This window comes from Danio aesculapii, chromosome 10 (assembly GCF_903798145.1).
Source record: "Danio aesculapii chromosome 10, fDanAes4.1, whole genome shotgun sequence".
NCBI lineage: Eukaryota > Metazoa > Chordata > Actinopteri > Cypriniformes > Danionidae > Danio > Danio aesculapii.
Window position 1 is genome coordinate 3747674 of NC_079444.1, and position 27537 is coordinate 3775210.

The following is a 27537-nucleotide window of genomic DNA, read 5'->3' on the forward strand; positions in this document are numbered from 1 at the left end:
ATGCTGGAAGGGCAATGGGGTGGGAAATGGATGCTGGATGCTGGAAGGGCATCCGGTGTGTAAAACATATGCTGGATAAGTTAACGGTTCATTTCTCTGTGGCGACCCCAGATCAATAAAGGGACTAAGCTGAAGGAAAATGAATGAATGAATGAGTAAACCTGGAACAGTTAAGTTGATATAACTTAATATTTATAATTATGGTTGTGTTTCCATAGCAATGCACATAATCATGTCCAGAGGATTTGCAAAGAAACTGAGATTAAAAGATCTGTTCGACTCTCTGTGATCATCTGCAGCTCTTGAAGCAGTAAGTGCTGCACTTTGTGTTTTTATAGCATTTTAACTATACTTATATAGCTGTGTGACTAATAACAGCTGGAATCAGCTCCTCTGTATGGCGAACACAACTATAAACGAGGACGCTTCAATCACACAACAGGAGACTCGCTTTGTGGATCTTTGTGTGACCCCAGCGGGCTGCCCCCGGGGCCAGCCACTCTCCCTGGGTTGCAGTTTGGGCTCTTGAGGGCCCCTTGCCCTCCAGCTGCAGGGTCTGTGACCCAGGCAGGCTTCCCCAGGGGCCAGCCACTCTCCCTGGGTTGCAGTTTGGGCACTTGAGGGCTCCTTGCCCTCCAGCTGCAGGGTCTCTGACCCCAGCAGGTTGCCCCAGGGGCCTGCCACTTTCCCTGGGTTGCGGTTTGGGCTCTTGAGGCCCCCTTGCCCTCCAGCTGCAGGGTCTATGACCCCAGCAGGCTGCCCCAAGGGCCAGTCACTGTCCCTGGGAGGCAGTTTGGGCTCTTGAGGGTCCCTTGTCCTCCAGCTGCAGGGTCTGTGACCCCAATGGACTACCCCAGGGGCCAGCCACTCTCCCTGGGTGGCAGTTTGGGCTCTTGAGGTCCCCTTGTCCTCCAGCTGCTGGGTCTGTGACCCCAGCAGGCTGCCCCAAGGGCCTGCTACTGTCCCTGCGTGGCAGTTTGGGCTCTTGAGGGCCCCTTGCCCTTCAGCTGCAGGGTCTCTGACCCCAGTAGGTTGCCCCAGGGGACTGCCTCTCTCCCGGGGTTGCAGTTTGGGCTTGCAGTTTGGGCTCTCATTTCAATAAATAGAAAGGCAGGCTGCCCCAAGGTCCAGCCACTCTCCCTGGGTGGCAGTTTGGGCACTTGAGGGCCCCTTGCCCTCCAGCTGCAGGGTCTCTGACCACAGCAGGTTGCCCCAGGGGCCTGCCACTCTCCCTGAGTTGCGGTTTGGGCTCTTGAGGGCCCCTTGCCCTCCAGCTGCAGGGTCTATGACCCCAATGGTCTACCCCAGGGGCCAGCCACTCTCCCTGGGTGGCAGTTTTGGCTCTTGAGGGCCCTCCAGCTGCAGGGTCTCAGAGAGGGGCAAGGGGACCTCAAGTCCCCAAACTGCCACCCAGGGAGAGTGGCTGGACCTTGGGGCAGCCTGCCTGGGTCACAGACCCTGCAGCTGGAGGGCAAGGGGCCCTCAAGAGCCCAAACTGCAACCCAGGGAGAGTGGCTGGACCCTGGGGCAACCTGCTGGGGTCAGAGACCCTGCAGCTGAAGGGCAAGGGGCCCTCAAGAGCCCAAACTGCCACCCAGGGACAGTGGCTGGCCCCTGGGGCAGCCTGCTGGGGTCACAGACCCTGCAGCTGGAGGGCAAGGGGCCCTCAAGAGCACAAACCGCAACCCCGGGAGAGTAGCAGGCCCCTGGGGCAACCTGCTGGGGTCAAAGACCCTGCAGCTGGAGGGCAAGGGGCCCTCAAGTGCCCAAACTGACACCCAGGGAGAGTGGCTGGCCCCTGGGGCAGTCTGCCTGGGTCACAGACCCTGCAGCTGGAGGGCAAGGGGCCCTCAAGAGCCCAAACTGCAACCCAGGGAGAGTGGCTGGACCCTGGGGCAACCTGCTGGGGTCAGAGACCCTGCAGCTGAAGGGCAAGGGGCCCTCAAGAGCCCAAACTGCCACCCAGGGACAGTGGCTGGCCCCTGGGGCAGCCTGCTGGGGTCACAGACCCTGCAGCTGGAGGGCAAGGGGCCCTCAAGAGCACAAACCGCAACCCCGGGAGAGTGGCAGGCCCCTGGGGCAACCTGCTGGGGTCAAAGACCCTGCAGCTGGAGGGCAAGGGGCCCTCAAGTGCCCAAACTGCCACCCAGGGAGAGTGGCTGGCCCCTGGGGCAGCCTGCCTGGGTCACAGACCCTGCAGCTGGAGGGCAAGGGGCCCTCAAGAGCCCAAACTGCAACCCAGGGAGAGTGGCTGGCCCCTGGGGCAGCCTGCCTGGGTCACAGACCCTGCAGTTGGAGGGCAAGGGGCCCTCAAGAGCCCAAACTGCAACCCAGGGAGAGTGGCTGGACCCTGGTGCAACCTGCTGGGGTCAGAGACTCATTTATTATCATAAATGAGGTGCATGTAGAAAACCTACATGTTGCTTATGCTTCTCTGAGAAATGTATTATTTTCAGCATTTTTCAATAAATAGAAAGTTCAGGAGAACAGCATTAGCGCAAACCCAACAGAGAGAGTCGGGACTTTATTTGTTGTCACATTTTTGGGATTTTTATTTATTTATTTTCCATTTCGACCTTCAAACCAGACTAAAAAAATCTAACACAGGCTTTGCAGTCCTGAGTGTTTTTAATCAGAGCTCGCCCTCTAGTGTTTCAAGACTCCAACAACACAATTTTCTTTTCTGTCACCAGGTCTGTTCTCGTCGCCTTTTAATAAAACTTTTTTCTCACCTTCATCTCCTCAGAAAGCAGATGCTCCACAGTGAATAGTCTTGCAGTATGGATGCTCTTCAGGTTTGACGCCATTTTGAATTTAACGCGGCTAAGAAAGAGGTAGGCTACAGTTTTTGCACACATTCATTTTTTCAACTATCGACATTTCCCATACCAGTTTTGATCTTTCGAATGACTTTAAATTTCTATGTTGTTAAACAACAATGCAATCCACTGAATGCTTTATATTCTTGTCAAAAATGAAATAGGGTACTCTGACTAAATCTAATGATTTAATTAAAACGTTTTAGTGGACACATAACCTGAAGCTTTTATAAAGCCTTTGTTTTGTCGTACTTGTTTAAATTGAAGAAAAAAAAGTAGTTTTTCAGCAATTTATTTATTTATACCTTAATGCATATTGTAGGGTTCACACGGTCACGGAAAACCTGGAAAAGTCATTGAATTTTAACATGGCATTCTCCAGGCCTGGAAAAGTTTTGGAAATCATGTAAATTAGTTGAACAAATATCTGTACACTTGAATTAGGGCTGCGCCATATTGGAAAAATCGGACATTACCATATTTTGTATTTCTGTGATATATATTGTGATGTTAATACAATTTCCCCAGATGATTTAACAGGTTTATTTGAATTGATTGGGGGGATTTCGTAGAGGAGTGAATCTCAAATAATAAATAACAAATAAATTACAAGCATGATGATAAACTTTTACTCCATTATGATTAAACTCTATATTAAACTATAATCCCAATATTGCATTTTCTGCCATCCCTACTGAAAAATCCAGCTTAAACCAGCCTAGGCTGGTTGGCTGGTTTTAGCTGGTCGACCAGCCTGGCTTTAGAGTGGTTTTGGCCATTTCCAGGCTGGTTTCCAGCCATTTCCAGCCTGGTCTTAGCTGGTCAGGCTGGAAAATGACCAGCTAAAACCAGCTTGACCAGCCTAGTCAGGCTGGGAGCCCAGCCAAAACCAGCTATGTCCAGCTTAAACCAGGCAGGTCAAGCTGGTTTAAGCTGGAATTTGCTGTTCATTTTCCAGCTTGACCAGCTAAGACCAGGCTGGAAATGGCTGGAAACCAGCCTGGAAATGGCCAAAACCCCTCTAAAACCAGGCTGGTCAACCAGCTAAAACCAGTCAACCAGCCTAGGCTGGTTTAAGCTGGGTTTTTCAGTAGGGATGTGACTATTGCGGATGCACACATTGCGATATCGATGCTGAAACGATATATTGAGCAGTCCTAACTTGAATATAGGTTAGTTGTCTCTACTTAATTTCTGTCCTTGGCCAAAAACTTGCTCTCACATTGTTAGTGCTGCTTAAGCATTATCAAAATCAGTTTTACATAGATATAAAAACAATTTTAAACTAAATAGATTATTGTGTGTCCTATGATATGCTGTAATAAATTTGAATGTCATTGTTTTTCTTATTATTTACCATGTAAATGTAGACATTACATGAAACATTACGTCATGATAATGTACTTGAAAGTTCTGGAAAAGTCTTGCAATTTCAGTAGTAAAAATGTGTATGAACCCTGATTGTAGCTATGATGTAAAATACTGTTCTGATAAGATTAGCTACATTTAGTTTACACAAGAACATTCAAATGATAATCTATTCTAAAGAAAACTGTGGTCCGTTAACCTGTTATTTCATTTGTTTAATGGTTAAACGTCGTATTTTTTTATCTCAAATATTAAACAAGTATCATGAATACATCATATTTTTACTTACAGGTCAGTCTGGGTGTATGAAAATGAATAAATTAAACTTAAGCACAAATGAGAAGCACTCGCAGTTTAATCAAATACTATAGACATTGTCTTGTAAATACTAATTCATTCAACAGTTCTGTCTAGTTCTCGAATCTGATTGGCTGATAGCCGTGTGATATTCTGCAATATTCTCTTCACCCTTGTGTATTACTCCGCCCACATAGAGTGAAAGCAGATCAATAAACTCACTGCAGTTTGACAAATATTCCAGCTGTTGGACAACATCATGTACTTTTGAGGCTTTTTAAAGGCGAGAATGTAGTTGTTTAGATTGTAACTATGCAGTTTATTTATAAGGATAGTGTTCGTTGGCCATCAGCCTGTCGCAGAGCAAAGAGGGTTGACGTTCTGCCACAAGATGGCCACAGAGACCAGGAAAAACTCCTCATAAATTTTACATTTACAGCTGATCAGTTCATTATAAAACAGGTGAGTGACATTCAAGTCGATCTCTCTCTTTTATATGTTGTAGTGCTGTATTTACACCATAGCAATCTGGTAGTGTTTGCTTTGCTTTGGCTTTTTCAGCGTTAATTATTGCGATATCCCAATTGCAACAGAGAAATACTGGGAAATCTCTGTAGAATGATCATGCCATTCAGCCTTATAATTTTAAAATGTGAGCAAAATCACCTGTTTTGTCAACACTTCAGACATTACGCTAGAGAATCATTCAAATACTAGCTCTAAAGTGACGTTTGTGAAGTAGCAAAGGTTTCTGCTGTTCTGGCATCAGCTGCAGATGTGTATGAATAGCGGAAGAAAGTAGTTCCTCACAGAAAAGGGTTTTTGAGACTCTTCGTGTTCGATTTTCTTCTTTTTATACACGATTATGCCGTCAAACTGTTATATAAATGCAATATCACACGAGTAGCAGTGCGATATGGCTGTATATCATCACTGGTGGGACACTAAGGCAACGCACGCCTTCCACCAGTGCCGATATACAGCCACATCGCACTGCTAAGAGTGTGATATTGCTCATGCATATAGGCTGTACAAATAATATTTTACAGTCTACGGATTTTCTTATACCGTTTACCAAAATGTTTTAATATAGGACCATGCAATAAAATAATTAAAAATATACAATATAAGTCATGTAAAACTTCGTAGACTGTCATTACAGAACAGCGATTACTTGTGTTATATTTTCTGGATATTTAAAAGGTATATAAGATAGACACATGTACAAATTCTTCAATTTATTGCAAAATCTGTACAATAAAAAGTCAAATGATCTGTGCAGCACAGAAATATCAGTGAATATTTACAATAAGGTCTGGCTATTAACAGCATGTTAATGTTAGCACTGTTATTATAGCAATCAACTAACAATGACGGAAATATTCTTACAGCACCTATTCATAATTGGTTAATAATTATACAGCTTTTATTGTTAGTTCATGTTAGTCAGTTAAATAATTCAGAAAGAGCTTCAGATTTCATTAATATACTAGTAAATGTTTAGTTTAATATTAATACGAATCACAAGTTTGTTTGATTGTTAGTTTATTTTTAAATAATATGGTTATCTAGCTAACAAATGGAAGCTTAATGTAATTTGTAAACAAAATATCGACACCAATGAATGACTGTCAGCATTATTTGTCAGGTGCTCAGTTCATTGCATAGACTTAAAAAAGATCAATACAAATTTCATAACCACATATGTGCAACACATGTGCGACAGAACGTAACGTTATCTATTCCAGTAGATAACAAGATGACGTCTAGTCCAGTGTTTTCCAACCCTGTTCCTGAAGGCACACCAACAGTCCACATTTTCAACCTCTCCCTAATCAAACACACCTGAATCATCTTATCATAACATCAGAAGAGACTCCAAAACCTGAATTTATTGGGTCAGATAATGGAGACATCCAAAATATGTACTGTTGGTGTGCCTCCAGGAACAGGGTTGGGAAACACTGGTCTAGTCAACTGACTCATAAAAACTAATATTTTCAAATGTTTGTAACATCAGTGTAAACCTAATGATTAATTGTGCAAAGATGCATATTTTGAAGACTTGTCCACATCTGTTAAAGTCTTCGATGCTGTCAGTTCCCTTGAATTCTCTCATATCCATTGTGTCTTGAAGAGCGACATCCTACAATACTTGATATACAAAAACATAAAGACGAAAGGATTATTTCTGAGAATGACATATCATAATTAACAGCTTAATAAATCAATAAATAAATGCTCAGCTTACCTTATGGGTATAATAGAAAGAACAGTGAAGATGCTGGACAGAATGAAGACAAACCCTGGGAAGGTGTCGAGTGTGGCTTGATAAATCTTAGTATAGATTGGTGTGGTGGCCAAACTCGCAAGTTTGAAGGACAGCTGGAGCGTGACAAAGGTAATGCCTGTGGGATGAAAGTAGCTAATCATGAAAATTGTCAATTAAAAATAATAATAATAATAATAATAATAATAATAAAGACATGCTAAATAAACAGTTCCTAATTAAAGTTTAAAAGGAGCTTGTTCAGCTTGGCATCCCATAACTAGGCCCACACTATATCTTAGCCCATCATTAATTCTGTTTATTTACTTGAGTAAATGTGTGTAAATCTATATTTATTCAGTTTTTTATATTAATTACAGTATTATTATTGACTAATATGAAAATGTTCATCTGATTTATGTACAATGCAGTTTGTACTGTAATGTTTTCTATCTTTTAGTAGAGATATTAGATGAGAGACTTGCTTTGTTTACCAAATAAAGTGGATCTAATTGAATTTGCATTGTAAACATTAAATAAAAGTTTAAAAGATAGTATTCTTTATTTCATATATTAAGGTTTTAGTTATGATACTCCAGAAATAATTCCGCAGAAATCCGCAGATTTTTACCAAAATTCTCCGCAGAAATAGCAAAAAACATCCGCAGATTCCGTCTGGCCCTACCCATAACCAACCTAACCATTCCTTGATTATATGTGATTTGGGGAAGCCCTGCAGCACTCTTTTAACTGATTTAAACACCTCTGCCTTATAATTTCAAGAATAGAGTCCCTTATTTATATAATCTTATAATACATGACATAAATAACCAATATATATGTTTATACAACAGTTGTGTCTGGTTCTTTAGTCTGATTGGCTGATAACCATGTGATATTCTGCAATAACAGCACTTGTGCAGCCTCTTCACCCTTGTCTATTACTCCGCCCACATGACAAGACAAGCAGAGGAATAAGCTCACTGCAGTTTGACAAATATTGCAGCTGTTGGGCAACATAATGTACGTTTGAGGCTTTTTTTAGACAAGAATGTAGTTGTTGAGATTGCAACTATGCAGTTTATTTATAAGGATAGTGCCTATTTTAAATATTTCTAATTTCGGATTTTGCGTTTCAGCGGCCATCAGCCTGTCATACTGATCAGAGCAAAGACAGTTGCGCCACAAAATGGCGACAGGCAGCATAAGAAGTCCTTAGGGGAGATAAACTCAGCGTTTTCTGTTTTCAAACTACAGCTGATCAAATCGTTATAAAACTGACATTCTAAAGGGGGTCGCACACCGGATGCGCCACTCAGCGCTACGTCATGGCGTGCACATGATAGTTGGAAGTATAGCACACCAGATGCGCACATTCGAATGTTATTTAATATGAAACTATTCAGATGGTGCCACCGATTTGTGGCTGTATACCTCGATTCAAATATATGTTTAGAACTTTAAAATGCACGGCGTGCCGTGACACGGTGCATCTGTTGCGACCCCCTTTAGTCAATCTCTCTCTTTTGTATGTTGTAGTGCTGTATTTTTACCATAGTAATCTGCTAGTGTTTGCTTTGCTCTTGCTTTTTCGGGATTAACTATTGTGATCTCCCAATTGCAACAGAGAAATACTGGGAAATCTCTGTAGACTGATGACATTTCATGCCGTTCAGTCTTATAATCTTAAAATGTGAGCAAAATCACCTGTTTTGTCATCACTTTAGATATTACGCTAGAGAATCATCCAAATACTAGCTCTAAAATGGAGTGTTTTCAAGCAACGGTTTCAGCTGTTTTGACCGTCAGCTGCAGATGTGAATGAATAGCAGAAGAAAGTAGTTCCTCGTACAAAAGGATTTTTAGACTCTCCTTGTTTGATTTTGGTTTTATTTACACAATTATGCCATTGTACTGTTGTACAAATGCAATATCACACTCGTAGCAGTGCGATATGTCTGTATATCGTCGGTGGGACACCTGCGGCCTCATGCCAACACACGACTCCCACCAGTGTTGATATACAGCCTGTAAAATAGCCTATATTTGAGCAATATCACACTCGTAGCAGTGCGATATGTCTGTATATCGTCGGTGGGACACCTGCGGCCTCATGCCAACACACGCCTCCCACCAGTGTTGATATACAGCCTGTAAAATAGCCTACATTTGAGCAATATCACACTCATAGCAGTGCGATATGTCTGTATATCATCGGTGGGACACCTGCGGCCTCATGCCAACACACGCCTCCCACCAGTGTTGATATACAGCCTGTAAAATAGCCTATATTTGAGCAATATCACACTCATAGCAGTGCAATATGGCTGTATATCGTCACTGGTGGGACACCTACGGCCTCATGCCAACACACGCCTCCCACCAGTGTTGATATACAGCCTGTAAAATAGCCTATATTTGAGCAATATCACACTCATACCAGTGCGATATTACTCATATATAGGCTATTTTGTAAGGATTGATTTGTCTCAATTGCCCTATTAGTCTTTAGTGATTTAATGTTACGACTGAGCATGGGCATCTGTCTCGCCTTGCTGTACAGCAATTGTCAATTATTTTCTTTATTTCTTTTGATTATGTTAGCTAAGTTGTCTTTGGGGTGGAGTTAGTTTGTCTTTGTTTATTATTTTGCCATTGCTTACCCCTGAAGCTATTTTTATTCTTTTGATTTATCTGTTATACAAAATAATTTTCTTAATTTATCTCACAATAAAAGAACCTGATGGTCATTACATTTCAACCTGTTAGCGTTTTTCTTTACATTTATTTAATTATTTTCACATTTTTTAAGTTTGTTTTTTTTAACCCCCTAGACCAGGGGTGGGCAAGCTCGGTCCTGGAGGGCCGGTGTCCTGCATAGTTTAGCTTCAACTCTAATCAAACACACCTGAACATGCTAATCAGTGTCTTCAAGATCGCTAATTGTCTATAAGCAGGTGTGTTTGATCAGAGTTGGAGCTAAACTGTGCAGGACACCGGCCCTCCAGGACCGACTTTGCCCACCCCTGCCCTAGACGTTGAGGTTGTAACACTGAATATGATCATATTATGTTTACTTGTCAAATATCTTTTTTCAAATAATTTGTTTATTAAAACGTTTTCACATCTGCTTTCTTTCTGGATGTCATGTGATTACAGCAAACAAGGTTTTGTTATGTAATACTGCTTCAAATCTCAGTTTTGAAACTTGTGTCATATTATTTCTATATTACATGTCATAGATAACTCTTTCATGAAAAAAAGTTTGCAATTGATTAACAGAAAAGTGTGATTATGAATGTTTGGGTTGAGTTTTCATGGCATTTAGACTCTTAACCAGCAGGTGCCACCAGACGTTGGTGTTTGAATGCTTCAAAATAGTGAATCATTTTATGTAGCAATTAATTCAGTTGACTTGAAAGTGTCAGGTTCTGTGTTTCTCCATGTCATGTGTTCTATGTGCTTGTATTATGTGAAGCTGTGGTCACACTGGGCTTTTCCTCCCATAGACTTCCATTCAAATGCACGCGAATGCGTCAGACCGGAAACGCGGGGTCATGCGTCAAGTTTCGCATGTTGTTGCGGTGCAAAGTTCAAGCTTGGTGAACTCTGACCTGCACAATCGCATCACTTGACTGCGTGAGACCAATCGAGGATCAAAACAAGACCTCTCTAGACAGAAATTTAAAACATGGAGCAATCGCTTGCTTTTTTAATGTCTAATCATCTTGTTTAACCCCGCCCCTTTTCGCAGCGCTGTACGACAGAATTTCGCACACACAAAGCCCGGTGTGACCGTAGCTTGAAGCTACGGTCACACTTGACTTTTCTTCCCATAGACTTCCATTCATACGCACGCGAATGCGTCAGACCGGAAACGCGGGGTCATGCGGCAAGTTTCGCAAGTTGGTGCGGTGCAAAGTTCAAGCTTGGTGAACTCTTGACCTGCGAAATCGCATCACTTGACTCCGTGAGACCAATCGAGGATTAAAACAGGACCTCTCTGGACAGAAATTTAAAATATTGAGCAATCGTTGGCTTTTTTAAATGTCTTATTATCTTGTTTAATCCCGCCCCTTTTCGCAGCGCCGTATGACAGAATTTCACACACACAAAGCCCGGTGTGACCGTAGCTTAATTCCTGTGTTCTGTTTTCCCGCCATTAATTTGCATTCATTAGATTCACCTGTGTCTCACCCCTGTTTGTAATTAAGTTCATCATGTCCTGTATATTTATACCCCCCAAGTTATGTTGAAATTTTGTTTGGTCTTATATCGTCAACGTCCTTGGTTCACGTGTTCCTAGTTCCTATGGTTTGTTAATAAATGAAAGATGTTTTGAGTATTACCGGTTACTTGTGTGTGTGTGTGTGTAGGGCACTTGTGAGAGCTTCGAAAAGCTTAATTTGAAGAGTTCAGATGCAAAAACCTCCTTTATGTTGAGATATTTCACTTAAGAGACCAGGAAAAGGACTTTTTCTTTGCCATAAAACTGATATTACTGAACAAACACACAGGAGCCTGATAAAAATGCTCATTTTCGAGGAAAATTTCAGACAGCATTTAGAGGTTTTTCTATCTAAACTCTCAATTTCTTATTACAAGATATTGTCATTAGTCGTGTGTTGATAAAGTACACATGGTCTCAAGCTAATTTTATGTGTAGCTGGAGTAAAATGTCTCATGTCAACTCTCTCTGAAGTGGTACTGTTCAGATCTGTGTTGTTTTACCAAGTTATCTTCAAGGAAGGAAGTGTTTAGTTCAGTTGGTTAAATACTGGAGTGCCTCAGGGTTCGGTGTTTGGCCCTTCTACTTTTCTGATATACCATATGTTAACTTCTTTCAAAGAAATCAACCAACCCAAAGATTATTTATATCACTGGGCATGACAGTATTAACATGTGGGTGTGTCGAGAACATGGGGGTTGGTAAACACTGATAACATCTCCAAAACCATCGAAAATGAGGTTAGAATTGACTCAATTTACAGTGCATGTGCCTTTAAAGCTACTTCTCGTTACCATAAACAAATATGTTCGTGTGGACTCCATCTGTGAATACACTCAGATAGAGTTTCACTTCTGTGTTTTTAGGTGTTTTGTTTTCACTTCACTTTCTCAAGTCATAAACCAAGGCCCATGCTCATAAAAGAGAAAACAGGCTAAAAGTAGCTCCTAAATTGTTCATTTACATCTAGTTATTCAGCGGATGCTTTTGTTCAAAGCGACTTAAAAATTTGATTTAGAAGAAAATCTCAAAAATAAGTGTGTCAGCCCTACTGTAAATTGACATTATTTCACAAAGGATTTTAGCAGCTTCAAGGCTGTGAAATATTTAGCCATTTAGTGGCTGTTCTGCCTTGGAAAGAAAACATTTTAAAAACATTTGACCCCAATGATCTTTTGATAAGTTATCATCCTCATTGCAGTGGTATTCCCGTATGGTCAGAAATATGTTTTCAAATGGTTTCTTTGCATTTATTTAAGCACACACACAAAAAAATATATACATATTACAAGTACATGTTCTGTAAATTCTAATTTGGTAATTATTTAAAAGCATTTAAATATACATTTGCATTTTTTTTTCTAAGAAAATATATTAGATTTTAAGAGTTCACACATCAAAAGCTTGTTTGGCATGCTGTCCCGGGAGAGAGCCCCGAGCTCAAGGGATCCTCGAGCCCGGGGCTTCCTCCTGTTTGCAGAGCGAGAGGGGAGCCTGAGCTCGGTGGATCTCAGAACTCCCCGTCTGCAGTAGCTAAGGGAACACGTGAGGAAAAAAAGGGGGCTAGACAAATGCTTGATTGTTATGCATGATGTATATATTTGGATGGTGGGAGGAAACCGGAGAACCCGGGGAAAACCCACGCGGACACGTTGAGAATATACGAACTCCTCACAGAAACACCTACCGACCTGGCGGGACCAGGGCTGGCAGTGTTCTTGCTGTGGGGCTAACAGTGCTAACCACTGGGCCTCCGTGCCGCCCGATCTATAGTGAAGGAGGAGAATGGGGAGGAAGGGGGGGTTTCTTCCAAACGAAGGTAAAGTGGACTGAAAACTCGTTATTTATTGTAGCTTATGGCTCCATATGATTGGATGATACTGATTAGCTTAATACGTGACCGGCTGTGATAAATCATAAGCACGTGATCCTCTCGAAATTAGTTTATGAATAAACCCCACTAGATTAGATTATACACAATTTGTAACACAGGAAGAACATTTTTATTTGATGCCTAAATTATTAAAACCAATAAACAGTTTTACAATGCAATTCTTTACTTTGTCTACATTTTCAACTTTTTATTTGAACATGACCTTATTTTTGTTTTGAAACCTCTATTTGAGTATGGAAAATAATGCCGGGTCTACATTTTTGCCAGTTACATTTTCATTAAATAATCCCTGACAGAGACCCCTCCCCTCATTATAGGTCTAACTATTTAGGAGAAATCTTAGTGGCAAGGTTTTGTGAACAGATATATGAACAAACATCAAATTACAAAAAAATGAAGTCTTAACTTCCTTTTTAAGAAAGTTTAGTGGTCAATAAAGAGCAACTTACCGTATGATGTTCCCCTGACTTGTTTGGACAGCAGCGAACGTATGGTGGGCATTGGAATCAAAGCAAACAGAGTGACAGAGCGAGCTAAAAAAAAAACAAGAGAAAAACGTCAGATCACTGTATTAAGTGAAGTTTCGAGAGGAGCACGTCATATGATTGATCGTGGCTGGTCCGTCATCAGTAATCATTAGCTAGCCAATCGGATCATTCCAAACTCAACATGAATATCCTGCCTAAAGCTGTGGTCACACTTGACATTTCTTCCCATAGACTTCCATTCATACGCATGCGAATGCGTCAGATCGGAAACGCAGGGTCATGCGTCGAGTTTCGCATGTTGCTGCGGTGCAAAGTTCAAGCTTGGTGAACTCTAACCTGCGAAATCGCATCACTTGACTGCGTGAGATCAATCGAGGATCAAAACAAGACCTCTCTGGACAGAAATGAAAAACATTGAGAAATCGCTCACTTTAATAATGTCTAATCATCTTGTTTAATCCCGCCCCTTTTCGCAGCGCCGCACGAGAGAATTTCGCACACACAAAGCCCGGTGTGACCGTAGCTAAAAGCTGCGGTCACACTAGACTTTTCTGTCCATAGACTTCCATTCATACGCACATGAATGCGTCAGACCGGAAAAGCAAGTTTATGCGTCAAGTTTCGCAGATCGCTGCGTCGGAAAGTTCAAGCTTGGTGAACTCTGACGTGTGAAATCGCATCACGTGACTGCGTGAGACCAATCGAGGATGAAAACATGACCTCTCTGGACAGAAATATAAAATATGGACCAATCGCTCGCTTTATTAAATGTCTAATAATCTAGTTTAGTCCTTTTCGCAGCAACGTACAACAGAATTACGCAAGCTCAAACTCTAGTGTGACCACAGCTTTACTTTAGTCCCTGTCTTAAATTTGGAAGACCCTTCCCCATCCACCTTTTTTCTAGTTTAATACACAATCGAGCGACACTGCTAGCACTGCTGCCTCACGGCAACGAGGTCGCTGGTTCAGGTCCTAGCTGGGCCAGTCGGCATTTCTGTGCAGAGTTGTTCTCCCCGTGTTGGCGTGGGTTTCACCTTTGGATTCCTCCCACAGTCCAAACACATGAGACATAAGTGAACTAACAGTAACAGTCACAAGCAATTTAGTATTGAGCTTCTCTGAGTGAGTATGCACTGGTGTGGATGGCGTCTATTCCTATTTGGCTGTCATTGTTAATCAAGGAATAGGCCGAAGGAATTGGGGAGGCTTTTAAAAACACTACGTGATCTTGTATCACCTTACATCAGGGGTCACCAATCTCGGTCGGGGTGAGCCGGTGTCCCTGCAGGGTTTAGCTCCAACTTGCTTCAACACACCTGCCTGGGTGTTTCAAGTATACCTAGTAAGACCTTGATTAGCTTGTTCAGGTGTGTTTGATTAGGGTTGGAGCTAAAATCTGTAGGACACCGGCCCATACCTGTAAACATTGGGAAGTGAAAATAAGGGATACCCCCCCCCCCCCCCTCATTGTGAATAAACTGCTGAAATGGTCAGTAATACGTTTTTAGTACACAAAGGTATTTACAAAGGATATAATAATTAGTATACATTAGAAAAAGCTGCAAATAAATTAGCAAACAGTTCAGCTCATTAAAATGATTAGCTATTGAATCAAATGATCAAATCTCGTTCATCTTTTCTTCACTGTATAATTTGAACATTCTCTAAACATTAAATAACAGTGTCACTTTAAAATTGCACAGCTCTATAATGAAAGCATTTGATCGCTTTCCAAACTGTTTAAGACAAAACTGGTTGTGTTTGAAAGAAAACCCAACAAGATCGACATATCTAGATGTTGTTACTATTATTCATTCATTTTCTTTTAGCTTAGTCCCTTTATTAATCTGGGGTCGCCACAGCGGAATGAACCGCCATTATTATTATTATTATGTGTATATGTCTGTTCAAACATGCACCCAAATCCCAGTGTCCACTTGAGCTCCGCATCAAATCGCGTATGTACAGAAAGTTAATTTAATTGATTTGTTATGGGACAACATCATTGAATTGTGTGGAACCCAGCATTGTTTTTACAGTGCATGCATACTTGGGTATATTACATTTTTTTACTTTATATTTTTTATACTTTGCTGTGTTTAACATAGTTAATTGGCACACACAATATATTTACACAGGTAATACAAGTTTTTCACCTTAGTTTTTCAACAGTCAGACGCAGACAATTCGGTATCGGTACAGTAATAATCATAACAGGTTATGTATTGACATCATTTATCTTATATGCGATATGTTGCGGTAGCTTACTATGGCGAGGGAGGTGAGCGTGAGTATTTACAACGCTCCTAAACGCAGAAAGTCTGCACAATTTCACTGCTTGTGTGTTTGCTGGACAGTCTTTCACTGACACTTACAGCAGATGCCCCTATTTCACTGCGATTGAGAGAATGAAAGTAAACTCCATATCTCTCTCACTGTAGCCTATTTGACCTGCTGGGGTCACTTTTCCTCTCCTGTCGGCTGTTACAGCGATACTTCTGGATACAGACACGAGTGTGTGTCTGCAGAGTTTTCTCCACCGTGTCTATCATGGATAGGCTGTGATCGCCGCTGGCCTTTATCAGTGTCACTCATCTGTGAAGAGCACCAACGCCAAATGCAGCCCTTTCTGTTGAGCGCGTGACCGAGACAAGGCTCAGAGAGCGAGCGGGATATTTATATTTATTTATGTGCTATAAATGCTTGTGTTGTTTAAAGGTACAGTTTATATATTTGACTGTTTGTATTAAAGGACAAAACTGTATTACAAATAGTAGATAAATATAAATATATTTAGACATTTTAATACAAGAATTGTTGTGCTGTGAAGAAAGTATAAAACTGTGTATGGATCGTCGATGTATCGAGATATCGAATTGAACCGATCGATGGCATGATAATTGTGACTGAACCGAACCGTGAGACCAGTGTAAGTTCACACCACTAGTCACACTGGTCACATATTTTATTAGGTGTCTTAAACTACACTCACACAACATTTACTTTGAACATGCAGGAAGTTACTTTGTAATCAAATAATGTCACTATTTCCTGTGCCACAACACTAAGCCCACTCTTTAACCATATAATTATTCCTCAATAGAGTCAAATATGAATTAATAGTATAAATATACAGTAGTTGAAGAGACCTTATAGAAGCAGGACCTCAAGCTTTAGCTAATAAACAATTGTCAATAGATCATTAATCAATGTAAAGTTCATATACTGTGTTTAAAGGATTATTTTATCGAATCTATGTAAAGCTAACCTAATACTGTGTTGCTTGAGCAATCATATGCTTATAGCAAAGTCCATTTAAGTCTATGGTCTGTGCTTATAGTAGCCTTTTAAATAAACATACACCGTCACATCTGAGCATGTGCACTCTTATTGATGTGACACAGTATGTTGCCATCCTGGTTGAAATTTAATTTGAGCAGAAACTGTTTGAATTGAAAGTTGTTTAACAGGAAGTAGACACTCTCCAAAGGGGGTTTCCACAGTGATGTCACGGCAAGTCTTATACCATTCAAAGTACAGTATATTTGCTCACATTTTACAATAAAGTCCCATAAGCTAATGCATTTCCTAATATGAATATACAATGAACAATACATTCATTACTGTTTTTATTCATCTATGTTAATTCATTCATTGTTATTGTGTTAACTCACATTGGATTTATTAATATTAGCAAGCACTTTAGATTTTAATAATTCATTAGTAAATGTTGAACTATGATTAATAAATGACGTATATATATATATATATATATATATATATATATATATATATATATATATATATATATATATATATATATATATATATATATATATATACACACACAGATATGTGTCTAGTTCTTAAATCTGATTGACTGATAGTCGTGCCATATTTCAGCCTGATCTCACGAGAAAACGTAAGTATTTTACGTTTTGTCAGTTTAGTGGCTAATTTGTACGAATTCGTACGAGTTCAGTCGTACGAAATTGTACGATTTTAAAAAGGAGGCGTGGCACCTAACCCCACCCCTAAACCCAACCGTCATTGGCGGATGAGCAAATCGTACTAAATTGTACAAATTAGATCGTACGAATTCGTACGAATTAGCCACTAAATCAAAAAGTTACGAATTGCCGTGAGATTGTGTTGGATATTCTGCAATATCAGAACTCATATAACCTCTTCACCCCTCTGTGTGGGCGAAGTAATTACAGCAGATTAATAAACTCACTACAATTTGACAAATATTGCAGCTGTTGGACAACATAATGTACTTTTGAGGTTTTTAGGTGTGAAAGTAGTTGTTTACATTGCAACTATGCAGTTTATTTATAAAGACAATGCGTATTTTAAATATTTATATAAATCTCCATTAGCCTGTCATTGAGCAGAGCAAGGACAGTTGACATTTTCCATCCATAAGTTGGCAACAGGGACCGCATAATAAGCCCTTAGGGGAGAAAAACTTAGCTAATCACTACAATCATAACTACAGCTAATCAAATCATTATTAAGTGACATTCTAAGTCAATCTCTTTTTTTGTATGTCGTAGTGCTGTATTTATACCATAGTAATTGTAATGTATTGAGTGTGAGATGGGACTCGGATATCAAGAATGTGTGTATTTTGTGTTGGCCACTCTTTGTATAACCCTGAGTTACTTTTTGGTTGGCCATCTTTTTGTTTTCAATGCCTCTCCTGTTTTCGTTACTGCAGACTAGTTCAGCAAAAAGAAAGAAAGAAGAAATGCTTGCATGTGTTTAGCGCTTTTCCTTATAATCTGATAGTGTTTGCTTTGCTTTGGCTTTTTCGGGGTTAACTATTGTGATCTCCCGGTTGCAACAGACAAATACTAGGAAATCTCTGTAGAATGATTATCAAATTCAGCCTTATAATCTTAAAATGTGAGCAAAATCACTTGTTTTGTCATCACTTCAGACATTACGCTAGAGAATCATTCAAACACTAGCTCTAAAGTGACGTTGGAGAAGTAGTAACAATTTCTGCTGTTCTGACGTCAGCTGCAGATGTGACTGAATGGCGGAAGAAAGTAGTTCCTCATACAAAAGGATATTTAGACTCTGTGTTTGATTTTCTTTTTTATATACACGCTTATGCCGTCGAACTGTTGTATAAACACAATATCACACGAGTAGCAGTGCGATATGACTGTATATCATCACACTACGGCACTCTGCCTTAGAGCCAACACCATACCTGTCAACCCTTCTGTTTTTCCCAGGACTCTCCAATATTTTACAGTTCTATCCTGCTATCATCCCGTAAAGGTATTTTCCTGTATTTCTCCCGTATTTTCAGTCTTTCTCTAAAGGGTGGCAATAAATAATAAGAATAAAATAAAAAAGCAATAATAAGCCGATCCTCCCTATGCGCAACCCATACCACCGAACCACCAGGGGCCGCCCTTGCTCTTAAATGTGAGTTCTGTGCTTCCGTTTTACTTAGACATGAAAACACTTTGAAATAAACATAAAAACGGCGGGATTCCCTTTCCTTTTCATTACATGTGCCGTCACCCCTCCTATGCAATCCTCAAAACAGTCATATAGCGGTGCGTGACTGTCAGCTGACGCGCTCCATTGTGATAAATAGACGCTGTTTCCCAAACGGATTCTGTACACACGATTTGAATCAGAGCAAAAATATAGAGGGGTATCTCTTATTATGGTGAGCATATCCCTTATTTTCAGATCCCAGTGTTGACAGGTATGACCAACACACCACTGCTGATATACAGCCATATCACACTGCTGCTCATGTGATATTGCTCATATATAGGGAGGATAGCAGCAAACAGGTTACAGTAAACATGGCTGCGGCAAATATAGATTTTGATTTTGCGATTACCTTTTTATTCACACTGGAGTAATATAATGATATTGCGTAAAATGTACACATCATCGAACTGCTGTAGATATGTGAAAAACCTTTCTGCTTTTACTTTCGCTTTCAAATGTGGTATCACGTGGATGTCTACCAGATTTACTTATCTCGGTTTAGTATAGCAGCTGTAATTTTCAATTTTAAGCAAAGCAAACACCCTGTTGAATACCACGTAGCAATAGCCACATTTCCACTATCGGGCCAGTGCGAGCCAGGGCTTTAATCGGGCCAGGCCGGGCCAATAGCCCGGGAGGTTGAGAAATGAGGCCGAAATCATGTCGTGTTTCCACTGTCAGGCTTGTTGCTCGCAGCGCGTCACGCAAACACCGCCCCCAGAACGTCCCCCGAATCAAACGTCACACAACCCGTTACACAACCCGCCCACTTCAGCGGGAACAAAAAACTCAAATTATAACCACAAACACAACCTGGCGTCACTACGAGAGCTGGAAGATGGAGAACACCGAAGCGATTGCTTTTTTACTGTTTGTGGTCTGTTGGTGTAAGGCCAGACAGCGATCCCTGGATAAGGACATTCGAGTTCGGCGGCATTTACTTCGAACACAGATTTTGGCTGCAAGGCGCAAAAGAGCAGCCGAGCGACGAGAACGACGATAGCAAAACAAATGTAAGGGAAGAAAGCATCTTGTCTCCTCTTTACCTGACAGGAAAACTCCGCCTTTGTACGTAACCCCGCCCCGAAGCCCCAGTTGGCCCTCCTTGGCCCAAGGTATTCAGCGGGCCGAAAAAGGCCGGACGCTGGCCCCAAGGAAGCCCCGCTTTGGCCCCATTACGCCTCGGAAGTGACAGTGGAAACGCGACTGGCCTTGGCTCGCCCTGGCTCGCTCGCTTTAGGCGCGATAGTGGAAATGCGGCTATTGATTACTCTCCTAAACCTACAGTGAACACAGAGATCTCAGCTTCTGCCTGAAAATGTGGATAAAAGAAACATGATGCAAATAAAGCCGACCACAAAGGAAAAGTGACAAACCGTCTGCTTCCTGTTTAGCGTCAGCGGTGTTGTCACAGATCTGAGAGGTGAGTTGTTTATTTTAGCATCCTGGTTGTACGGTTCCTTATTGTTTCTATATTCTAGCCTTAAACTAAAAATTGCACAATTAATGTTAAATGCATTGCAGTTTTTGGGGTCCCCCAATACATTTTCACTGTGGTCAGCTATTTGCAACAGCTTTCTGCATTTGCATGTGTTGTGGGAGTTTGCGTGAGAGTATGTTGACTATTTGATCAAAATCTTTTCTCAGTTAGCGTATTTTTATTTGCATGTGCTTTCTGAACCCTCCATTCATTTTACTTCAAATTAGGCCCCTTATTTATCAGGGGTCACCACAGTGGAATGAACCGCCAACTATTCCTGCATTTGTTTTACACAGTGGATGCCCTTCCAGTCGCAACCCAGTACTGGGAAACACCTATACACTCTCTCATTCACACACAGCAATTCTCCTAAAGCGCATGTCTTTGAACTGCGGAAAACCAGAACACCCGGAGAAGACCCGCATGAAGACAGGGAGAACATGTGAACACCATACAGAAATGTCAACTGGCCCAGCCGGGACTCAAACCAGAGACCTTCTTGCTGCGAGCTGTGCCGCCTCGGCCTAATTGTACATTTTTAAAATAACTTAATTGAAATAGTACAACATTTTGTACGGCCGATATGGGAACGCACACTCACAAATTCAGTCACAGCGCATTCATTAAAAGCTCAGGTCAATTAAAGGGTTAAAGGATAAAATGGCATTAAAAGTATATCCAAATGCAAAGCCTAATATGTATACACTATCTATATTTAACCATACGTGGATAGCTACATTTTTTTTATTTAATAAAACGGTAAAACAAACTCAGGATAATGTATCAAGTATTATAGCCCTGCACTGGCCTTAAATATAAACCCTATCCTGGCCCAAGACGCACAGGCTGTAGCCCTACCCTTGTCCAACAGCTATCAATTTTTGATTTGATACAGATTTGTATTTAATGGAAAGTTTGTTTTTCTTCATTGGAATGATTTTGAGAAATGTTTGGATTATTTAAATGTAAGTTTTAGTTTTTTAAGTGACATCAGTGGCCAAGCGGTATGTGGCCCACAGTGAGTTAACCCAGTGGCACCTGCAGCCATATGAATATCATTACTATTTAAAGGTGCAGTAGGTAATCTGCCTAAATGCCATCCGTTAGCATAATATCTTTAAAACACAATCCCTCCCCTGCTGTCCAGAGCCACAGTACACTAAAAAAATGTTATATTACAATTTATGTGTTGAGCTTAAACAAATTAAATTTAGTAATGTTCAACTTAATTTGTTTGTCTAAATTCATCCCAAATAAATTGTTTACAACCACATAACTTAAAAAATTGAGTACATCCAAGAAAGCATCTTTGAATCATTTTTTTTCAGTGATGAACTCAAAAAAGACTGTAACAGAAACTGAAAGCAGAACAAAGAACACAAAGCAGGGTAGAGATGTGACACTATGGCCATACTATACTGTGTAAATAAACACAGGTAGGCTATATATACACTGAAAGAAATGATGTCTGCAAAATTGTCGCAAACAATTTATGAGTTGAATTTAAGCAAACAAATTCAATTTAGAAGTGTTCAACTTAATTTGTTTGTTTAAATTCAGCCCAAATAAATTGTTTACAACCACTTAACTTAAAAAAATTAGTAAATCCAAAGAATATTTGAATTTTTTTTTTAGTGTAGTGACTACACCATTATCACACTCTTACCCCCTCCCCCACCCCTCACCCCATACACACACAAGGTAGTACAGCTGAGCTGCCTCTATTTAATGTAATTTAAAGCACTTTTGCTAATTTGTATACACTGAAAAAAATATTCAAGGGTGATTCCTTGGATTTACTCAATTTTTTTTTACGTTAAGTGGTTGTAAACAATTTATTTGGGCTGAATTTAAACAAACAAATTAAGTTGGACATTATTAAATTGAATTTATTTGTTTAAATTCAACACAAATAAATTGTTTGCAACAGTTTTGTATGCAACAATTTTTTTCAGTGTACCTAAACACTACATTAAATTGAAAAATTCAACAAAATGTGTTTAGCATTTTATTTTTAAATGTTTATTCAGTCATAAATAGTTTGTTTTGATGTATATATTTGTAATTAACATGAAATACTGTTAGACAATCAATTAAATTTTGCACTATGATTTCAGAAAAAAAAGTTAATATCACTGTAAAAATAGTCCACACAATCGATTTGTGTTGGGGCAACGTGAAGGAATCAAGTTAACTTATGAAATTTTATAGAATTTGAGTAGATTGAACATAAAGCATTTAAGTTGTCATCAAAAAATCCTCAAGAATCGTGTTGTTTCAGCTCATTTTAAATAAGTAGTTTGAACAAACAGCTGACAGAATTTTTGAGTGCATGCTCTCTGTAAGTGCGATTTCAAAAGGGTTAATTAAGCATCAGGTAAAACCAAAGAAAACATTTATTTAAATTATTTTATTTATTAATTAAATTTGTATGCAAGTGTTTAATTTTAATTACTTACCCAAAAAGTACATTGGAGTTGTGGTCACAAATGCCATGAAGTAAATCCCAGTTGCAAAAGACACCATCCCAACCATAATCATGCTCTCGTCCCTTAGAGACAATCTTGTGAACATCTTCACTCCCAAAAAGCTAGTGATGAAGAGGAGAGATCCCGCCGCGTTCCCGTACCCCACCAACGTCGCGCCCCAGTTCAGTGGCTCCTTGAGCACGTACGCCGCCAGCATCTCCATCCCTCCAGCCACTGCAATATCGTACAGAATCCCACTGACGAACAGCAAAGCGATGTTGATTTTATCCCGGGCCTCGTGGTTGATGATCCCAAAACTTTCCCGGCGCTCCAGCCGATCTCCAAGCACCGCCGGAGAACCCACGCGCAGGAAAGTCGCCGCGTAAAGCAGGCATAAGAGATATAGAACCACACTCGAACCGGATAAAATGACCCCTTGCTTTAGATTAACAGTATAGAGGGCGAATAAGTGACCAGAAGCCAAACTACCAATGAAGCCGGCGATTCCATACACCAGCTCGGTCATCATGATGCTCACGGCGCGCTCCTCCTCCCCAGAGCTGACAGACACCAGCGCCATCACACCGGCCCAGTAGGACGCGAATCCACCGCACAGTCCGTGGATCACCGGCACCGCGTACAGCACCTGGAGAGGCCAATCAAAAGCGACATCCAACAGCAGCAAACCTCTAGACAGAAAGTAGCCGACTAGTGGAACGACTATCGGCACTTTCCTGTAACCCCTGTCTCCGACTTTAGCCAGGAGGATCGCGGGCAGAAACGGCATGAACTTGGCAATCATATTATAGGTCATGTTGAAGTTGGTGATGGCTTTCTGCTGGCCGTCCGAGTCCGTGGCGTTTGCGCATCGCTCTTTGACGACCATTTGGAGAGCGGTGTCAAAAAACGAGCTGGCCAGCTGGGCACAGAAGACCAAAGGAGCGATGTATTTTCGACAGGTAACCATAATCGAAGTGGACTTAATAAAGGCACACTGAATGGAGTCGACTGTCTACAGTGCCCAAACGCGTCATCCTGCAATGGGGAAGTTGCGCGCTGAAATACTTTCAGTGGTTCGTCATGTTTCAGCGGTCAAGGATACACAAACACACGACACTACTGCTGATTAAGTTATAAGGACTTACACAGATTTGTTGACTGAATGTCAGCAGATTAAAATGACTTAAAAAAGTATATGCGTTTCTTAAAATGCAGGAGTTTTTATAAAATGATACATAAATCGAAATCCCCGAAGTGACGCAACCTGCTTGCCTGGTTTTTAGGAACTAGTCAAACAGGATCTTAAGTAAAAGCAGTGATCTAATTTCACGTCATGATGATGCTCTTTAGTATAGAGATCTTAAAATTATTTGTAAAGACACGATTCACATGAAAATATTAGAAAAGCTTATATGGAAATTGAAAGTATAAATGTATTTTGAGCTACATTAATTATTATTATTATTATTATTATTATTATTATTATTATTATAGTCATTAATAGCCTTATTTCAATGATTTTTAATTCACCCATTTGAATCTAAATCAGATCGTTTATTTTAGCATTTTAGCTATTTAATCAGATTACACTATCTAAAAATGTACTCAATAATTAATGTTTATTAATAATTAATGTATATTTGTTTTCTGATGAATACAAATTTCATTTATTCATTTTCTTTTCGGCTTAGTCCCTTTATTAATCTGGGGTTGCCACAGTGGAATGAACCGCCAACTTATCCAGCATATGTTTTACGCAGCGGATACACTTCCAGCTGCAACCCATCACTGGGAAACATCCACACACACTTGTTCACACACATTCACTACGGACAATTTAGCTTATCCAATTCACCTGTACTGCATGTTTTTGGACTTGTGGGGGAAACCGGAGCACCCGGAGGAAACCCACGCGAACATGGGGAGAACATGCAAGCTCCACACAGAAAAGCCAACTGACCCAGCCAAGGCTCGAACCAGCGACCTTCTTGCTGTAAGATGATTGTGCTACCCACTGCTTATATATATATATACACACACACATATATATATATATATATATATATATATATATATATATATATATATATATATATATATGTATATATATATATATATATATATATAAATATATAATAATCTTTTTTGAGAGCACCTGAACCCTGATGAATAAAACCAAGACTCCTTTTCTCTCCCCCACCTCACCACACACTAACCCAAAATACTATACACTGTCCATTTTGAGTGTGCCTCACACAGGTGAGTGGGCTTAACAAACCACTTGTAGAAAACAACTATTATCTCACTGACACATTAACCGACGCAAACATTGTGCCTTTATGAAGTGTGCCTCACACAGGTGAGTGGGCTTAACAAACCACTTGTAGAAAACAACTATTATCTCACTGACACATTAACCGACGCAAACATTGTGCCTTTATGAAGTGTGCCTCACACAGGTGAGTGGGCTTGACAAACCACCTGTAGAAAACAACTATTATCTCACTGACACATAAACCGACGCAAACATTGTGCATTCATGAAGTGTGCCTCACACAGGTGAGTGGGCTTGACAAACCACCTGTAGAAAACAACTATCTCACTGACACATTAACCAACGCAAACATTGTGCCTTTATGAATGTATAAAATGACCAGCTAAATGAAGTTGGACACAGCTGGTTTTGGCTGGGCTCCCAGCCTGGCTAGGCTGGTCAAGCTGGTTTTAGCTGGTCATTTTCCAGCCTGACCAGCTAGAACCAGGCTGGAAATGGCTGGAAACCAGCTTGGAAATGGCCAAAACCCCTCTAAAACCAGGCTGGTCGACCAGCTAAAACCAGCCAACCAGCCTAGGCTGGTTTAAGCTGTTTTTTTCAGTAGGGTATTGCCCAGCAGGCACACAATGTCATAAAATGTTAATATTAGGTTAGATTTAGATTGTGATGTCAGGTGAGCAAAATTCAATGTCTAACCAGCATCTAAAGACAATATTATTTTGATGTCTGATAACGACGTCAAATGATGTTGATATTTGATAGATTTTAGCTTGTGTTAGAAAGTGACCAAACTCCAACGTTGAGCCATCATCTTAAACCAACGTCATATTGATGACAAATACTGATGTTTATTCGTCAGTTATGGCCACTGAAATCCAACATCTGACAGATGTCATAGTGGTAACGTCCACACAATGTCAAGCTGTAACATCATTAGACGGTGATATTAGGTTGGATGTTGGACACTGACGTTCTGACGTCAACCCGATTTTAATTTCCAAACAAAACGGAACGTCTCCAGGACATTGGGGTACAACGTCAATTTGACATCAGGTTGACGTCTTGTGCCTGCTGGGTGTTTATGGTCATTTCGGTCGCCATACATTAAACATCTGTCATTTTCTCATCAGTGACATTCATCTAAACAGTATAGGTCAATGACTGTAAAGATCTTCTTGGCCACTTTTAATGCTTCCAAACAGTTTGCTGCAATTGTAAATCGCACATGTCTTGAGGTAGTTCAATATGATGTGATTTATCCTTTACTTCTATGTGTGATTTGATTGGACAGGAATCACAGGACTCTTTTTCTAATCTAGACAAGAAAAAATAAAATGGTGACTGCAGGTTAAAGGGAAGTAGTGGAGTACCGATATAACACTAAAAATGTACTCAAAGGAAAGTAAAAGTACACATTTTTAAAACTACTTAGAAAATTACAATTTCTGAGAAAAACTACTCAGTTAAAGTAATTTGAGTATTTGCAATTTATTACTTTACCCCGCTGGTTTTAGGTCCAATATTGTTTATAATATATATTAATGGTATGTGTAAAATATCAAAGTTTTTAAAGTTTATTTTATTAGCGGATGATACAAGTATCTTTTGTTTGGGCATAATTTACCAAAACTTATGGAGTTGATTAAAATAGAAATGAATAAATTGAAATTGTGGTTTGACGTAAACAAATTGTCATTAAATATATGTAAAACAAAGGTTGTGTTAATTGGGAAATTAAAATGTAGTCATAATACAGATTTAAAAATTGATAATGAAGTTATAGAAAGAGTATATGCAATTGAGTTTCTTGGTGTTGTGGATTATAAAATTAGTTGGTGTTACACCTGGCTCAGGGATGTAACATAGTGAGGGAGACAACACGGTGAAGTATAATCAAAAAGAATATTTATTGAACACAATTGAAAATAATATAATCAAAACATCAGTATCAGTATGTTTAATCAGTATGAAGAGCAAGTGAAGGGATGCGGTAAGTGTTGTCAGTGAAAGTGTATGGATGTGAAACAAAGCATAATGCACAAATTGGAGCGCAGCTCTGGCCAACTGCCAAATGAATGGACAGCGGCCCCGACAAACTCTCTGCCGGGCTTTAAATTAGGGCGCTGACCAGCATCAGATGCGCTGAAGGCACGCCCCCAATCTAGAATAAATCAAACACACAGAAACGCAAAACAACGCAGTCCTAACAGTTGGAAGCCGCAAATAAATAATGTGATATCAAAATTAGCAAAAACTGTAGCAATAGTGTATAAAGCAAGATTTATCCTGGACAATGAAGCAATGTATGTTTTATACAACACACTTATGTTGCCATATATGTGTTATTGTGTTGAAATTTGGGGGAATACATATAAATCTTTTGATACGTGAGAAGAAAGGAATTAGAATGATAGAAAATGTG

The 27537-nt window shown here is 40.2% G+C and overlaps 1 protein-coding gene across 1 annotated transcript; it reads right to left on the minus strand.

Moving 5' to 3' along the window:
- Window positions 1-5707: 5707 nt before the first annotated feature.
- On the minus strand, window positions 5708-24067 carry LOC130236847 (thymic stromal cotransporter homolog). Its single transcript, XM_056467620.1, has 4 exons — window positions 22832-24067; window positions 13325-13408; window positions 6736-6892; window positions 5708-6638 (listed from the first exon to the last, which is right to left on the minus strand). Exons 1-4 carry the CDS (start codon window positions 23805-23807, stop codon window positions 6581-6583), a joined length of 1275 nt encoding a protein of 424 aa, XP_056323595.1. The 5' UTR covers window positions 23808-24067; the 3' UTR covers window positions 5708-6580.
- Window positions 24068-27537: the final 3470 nt, after the last annotated feature.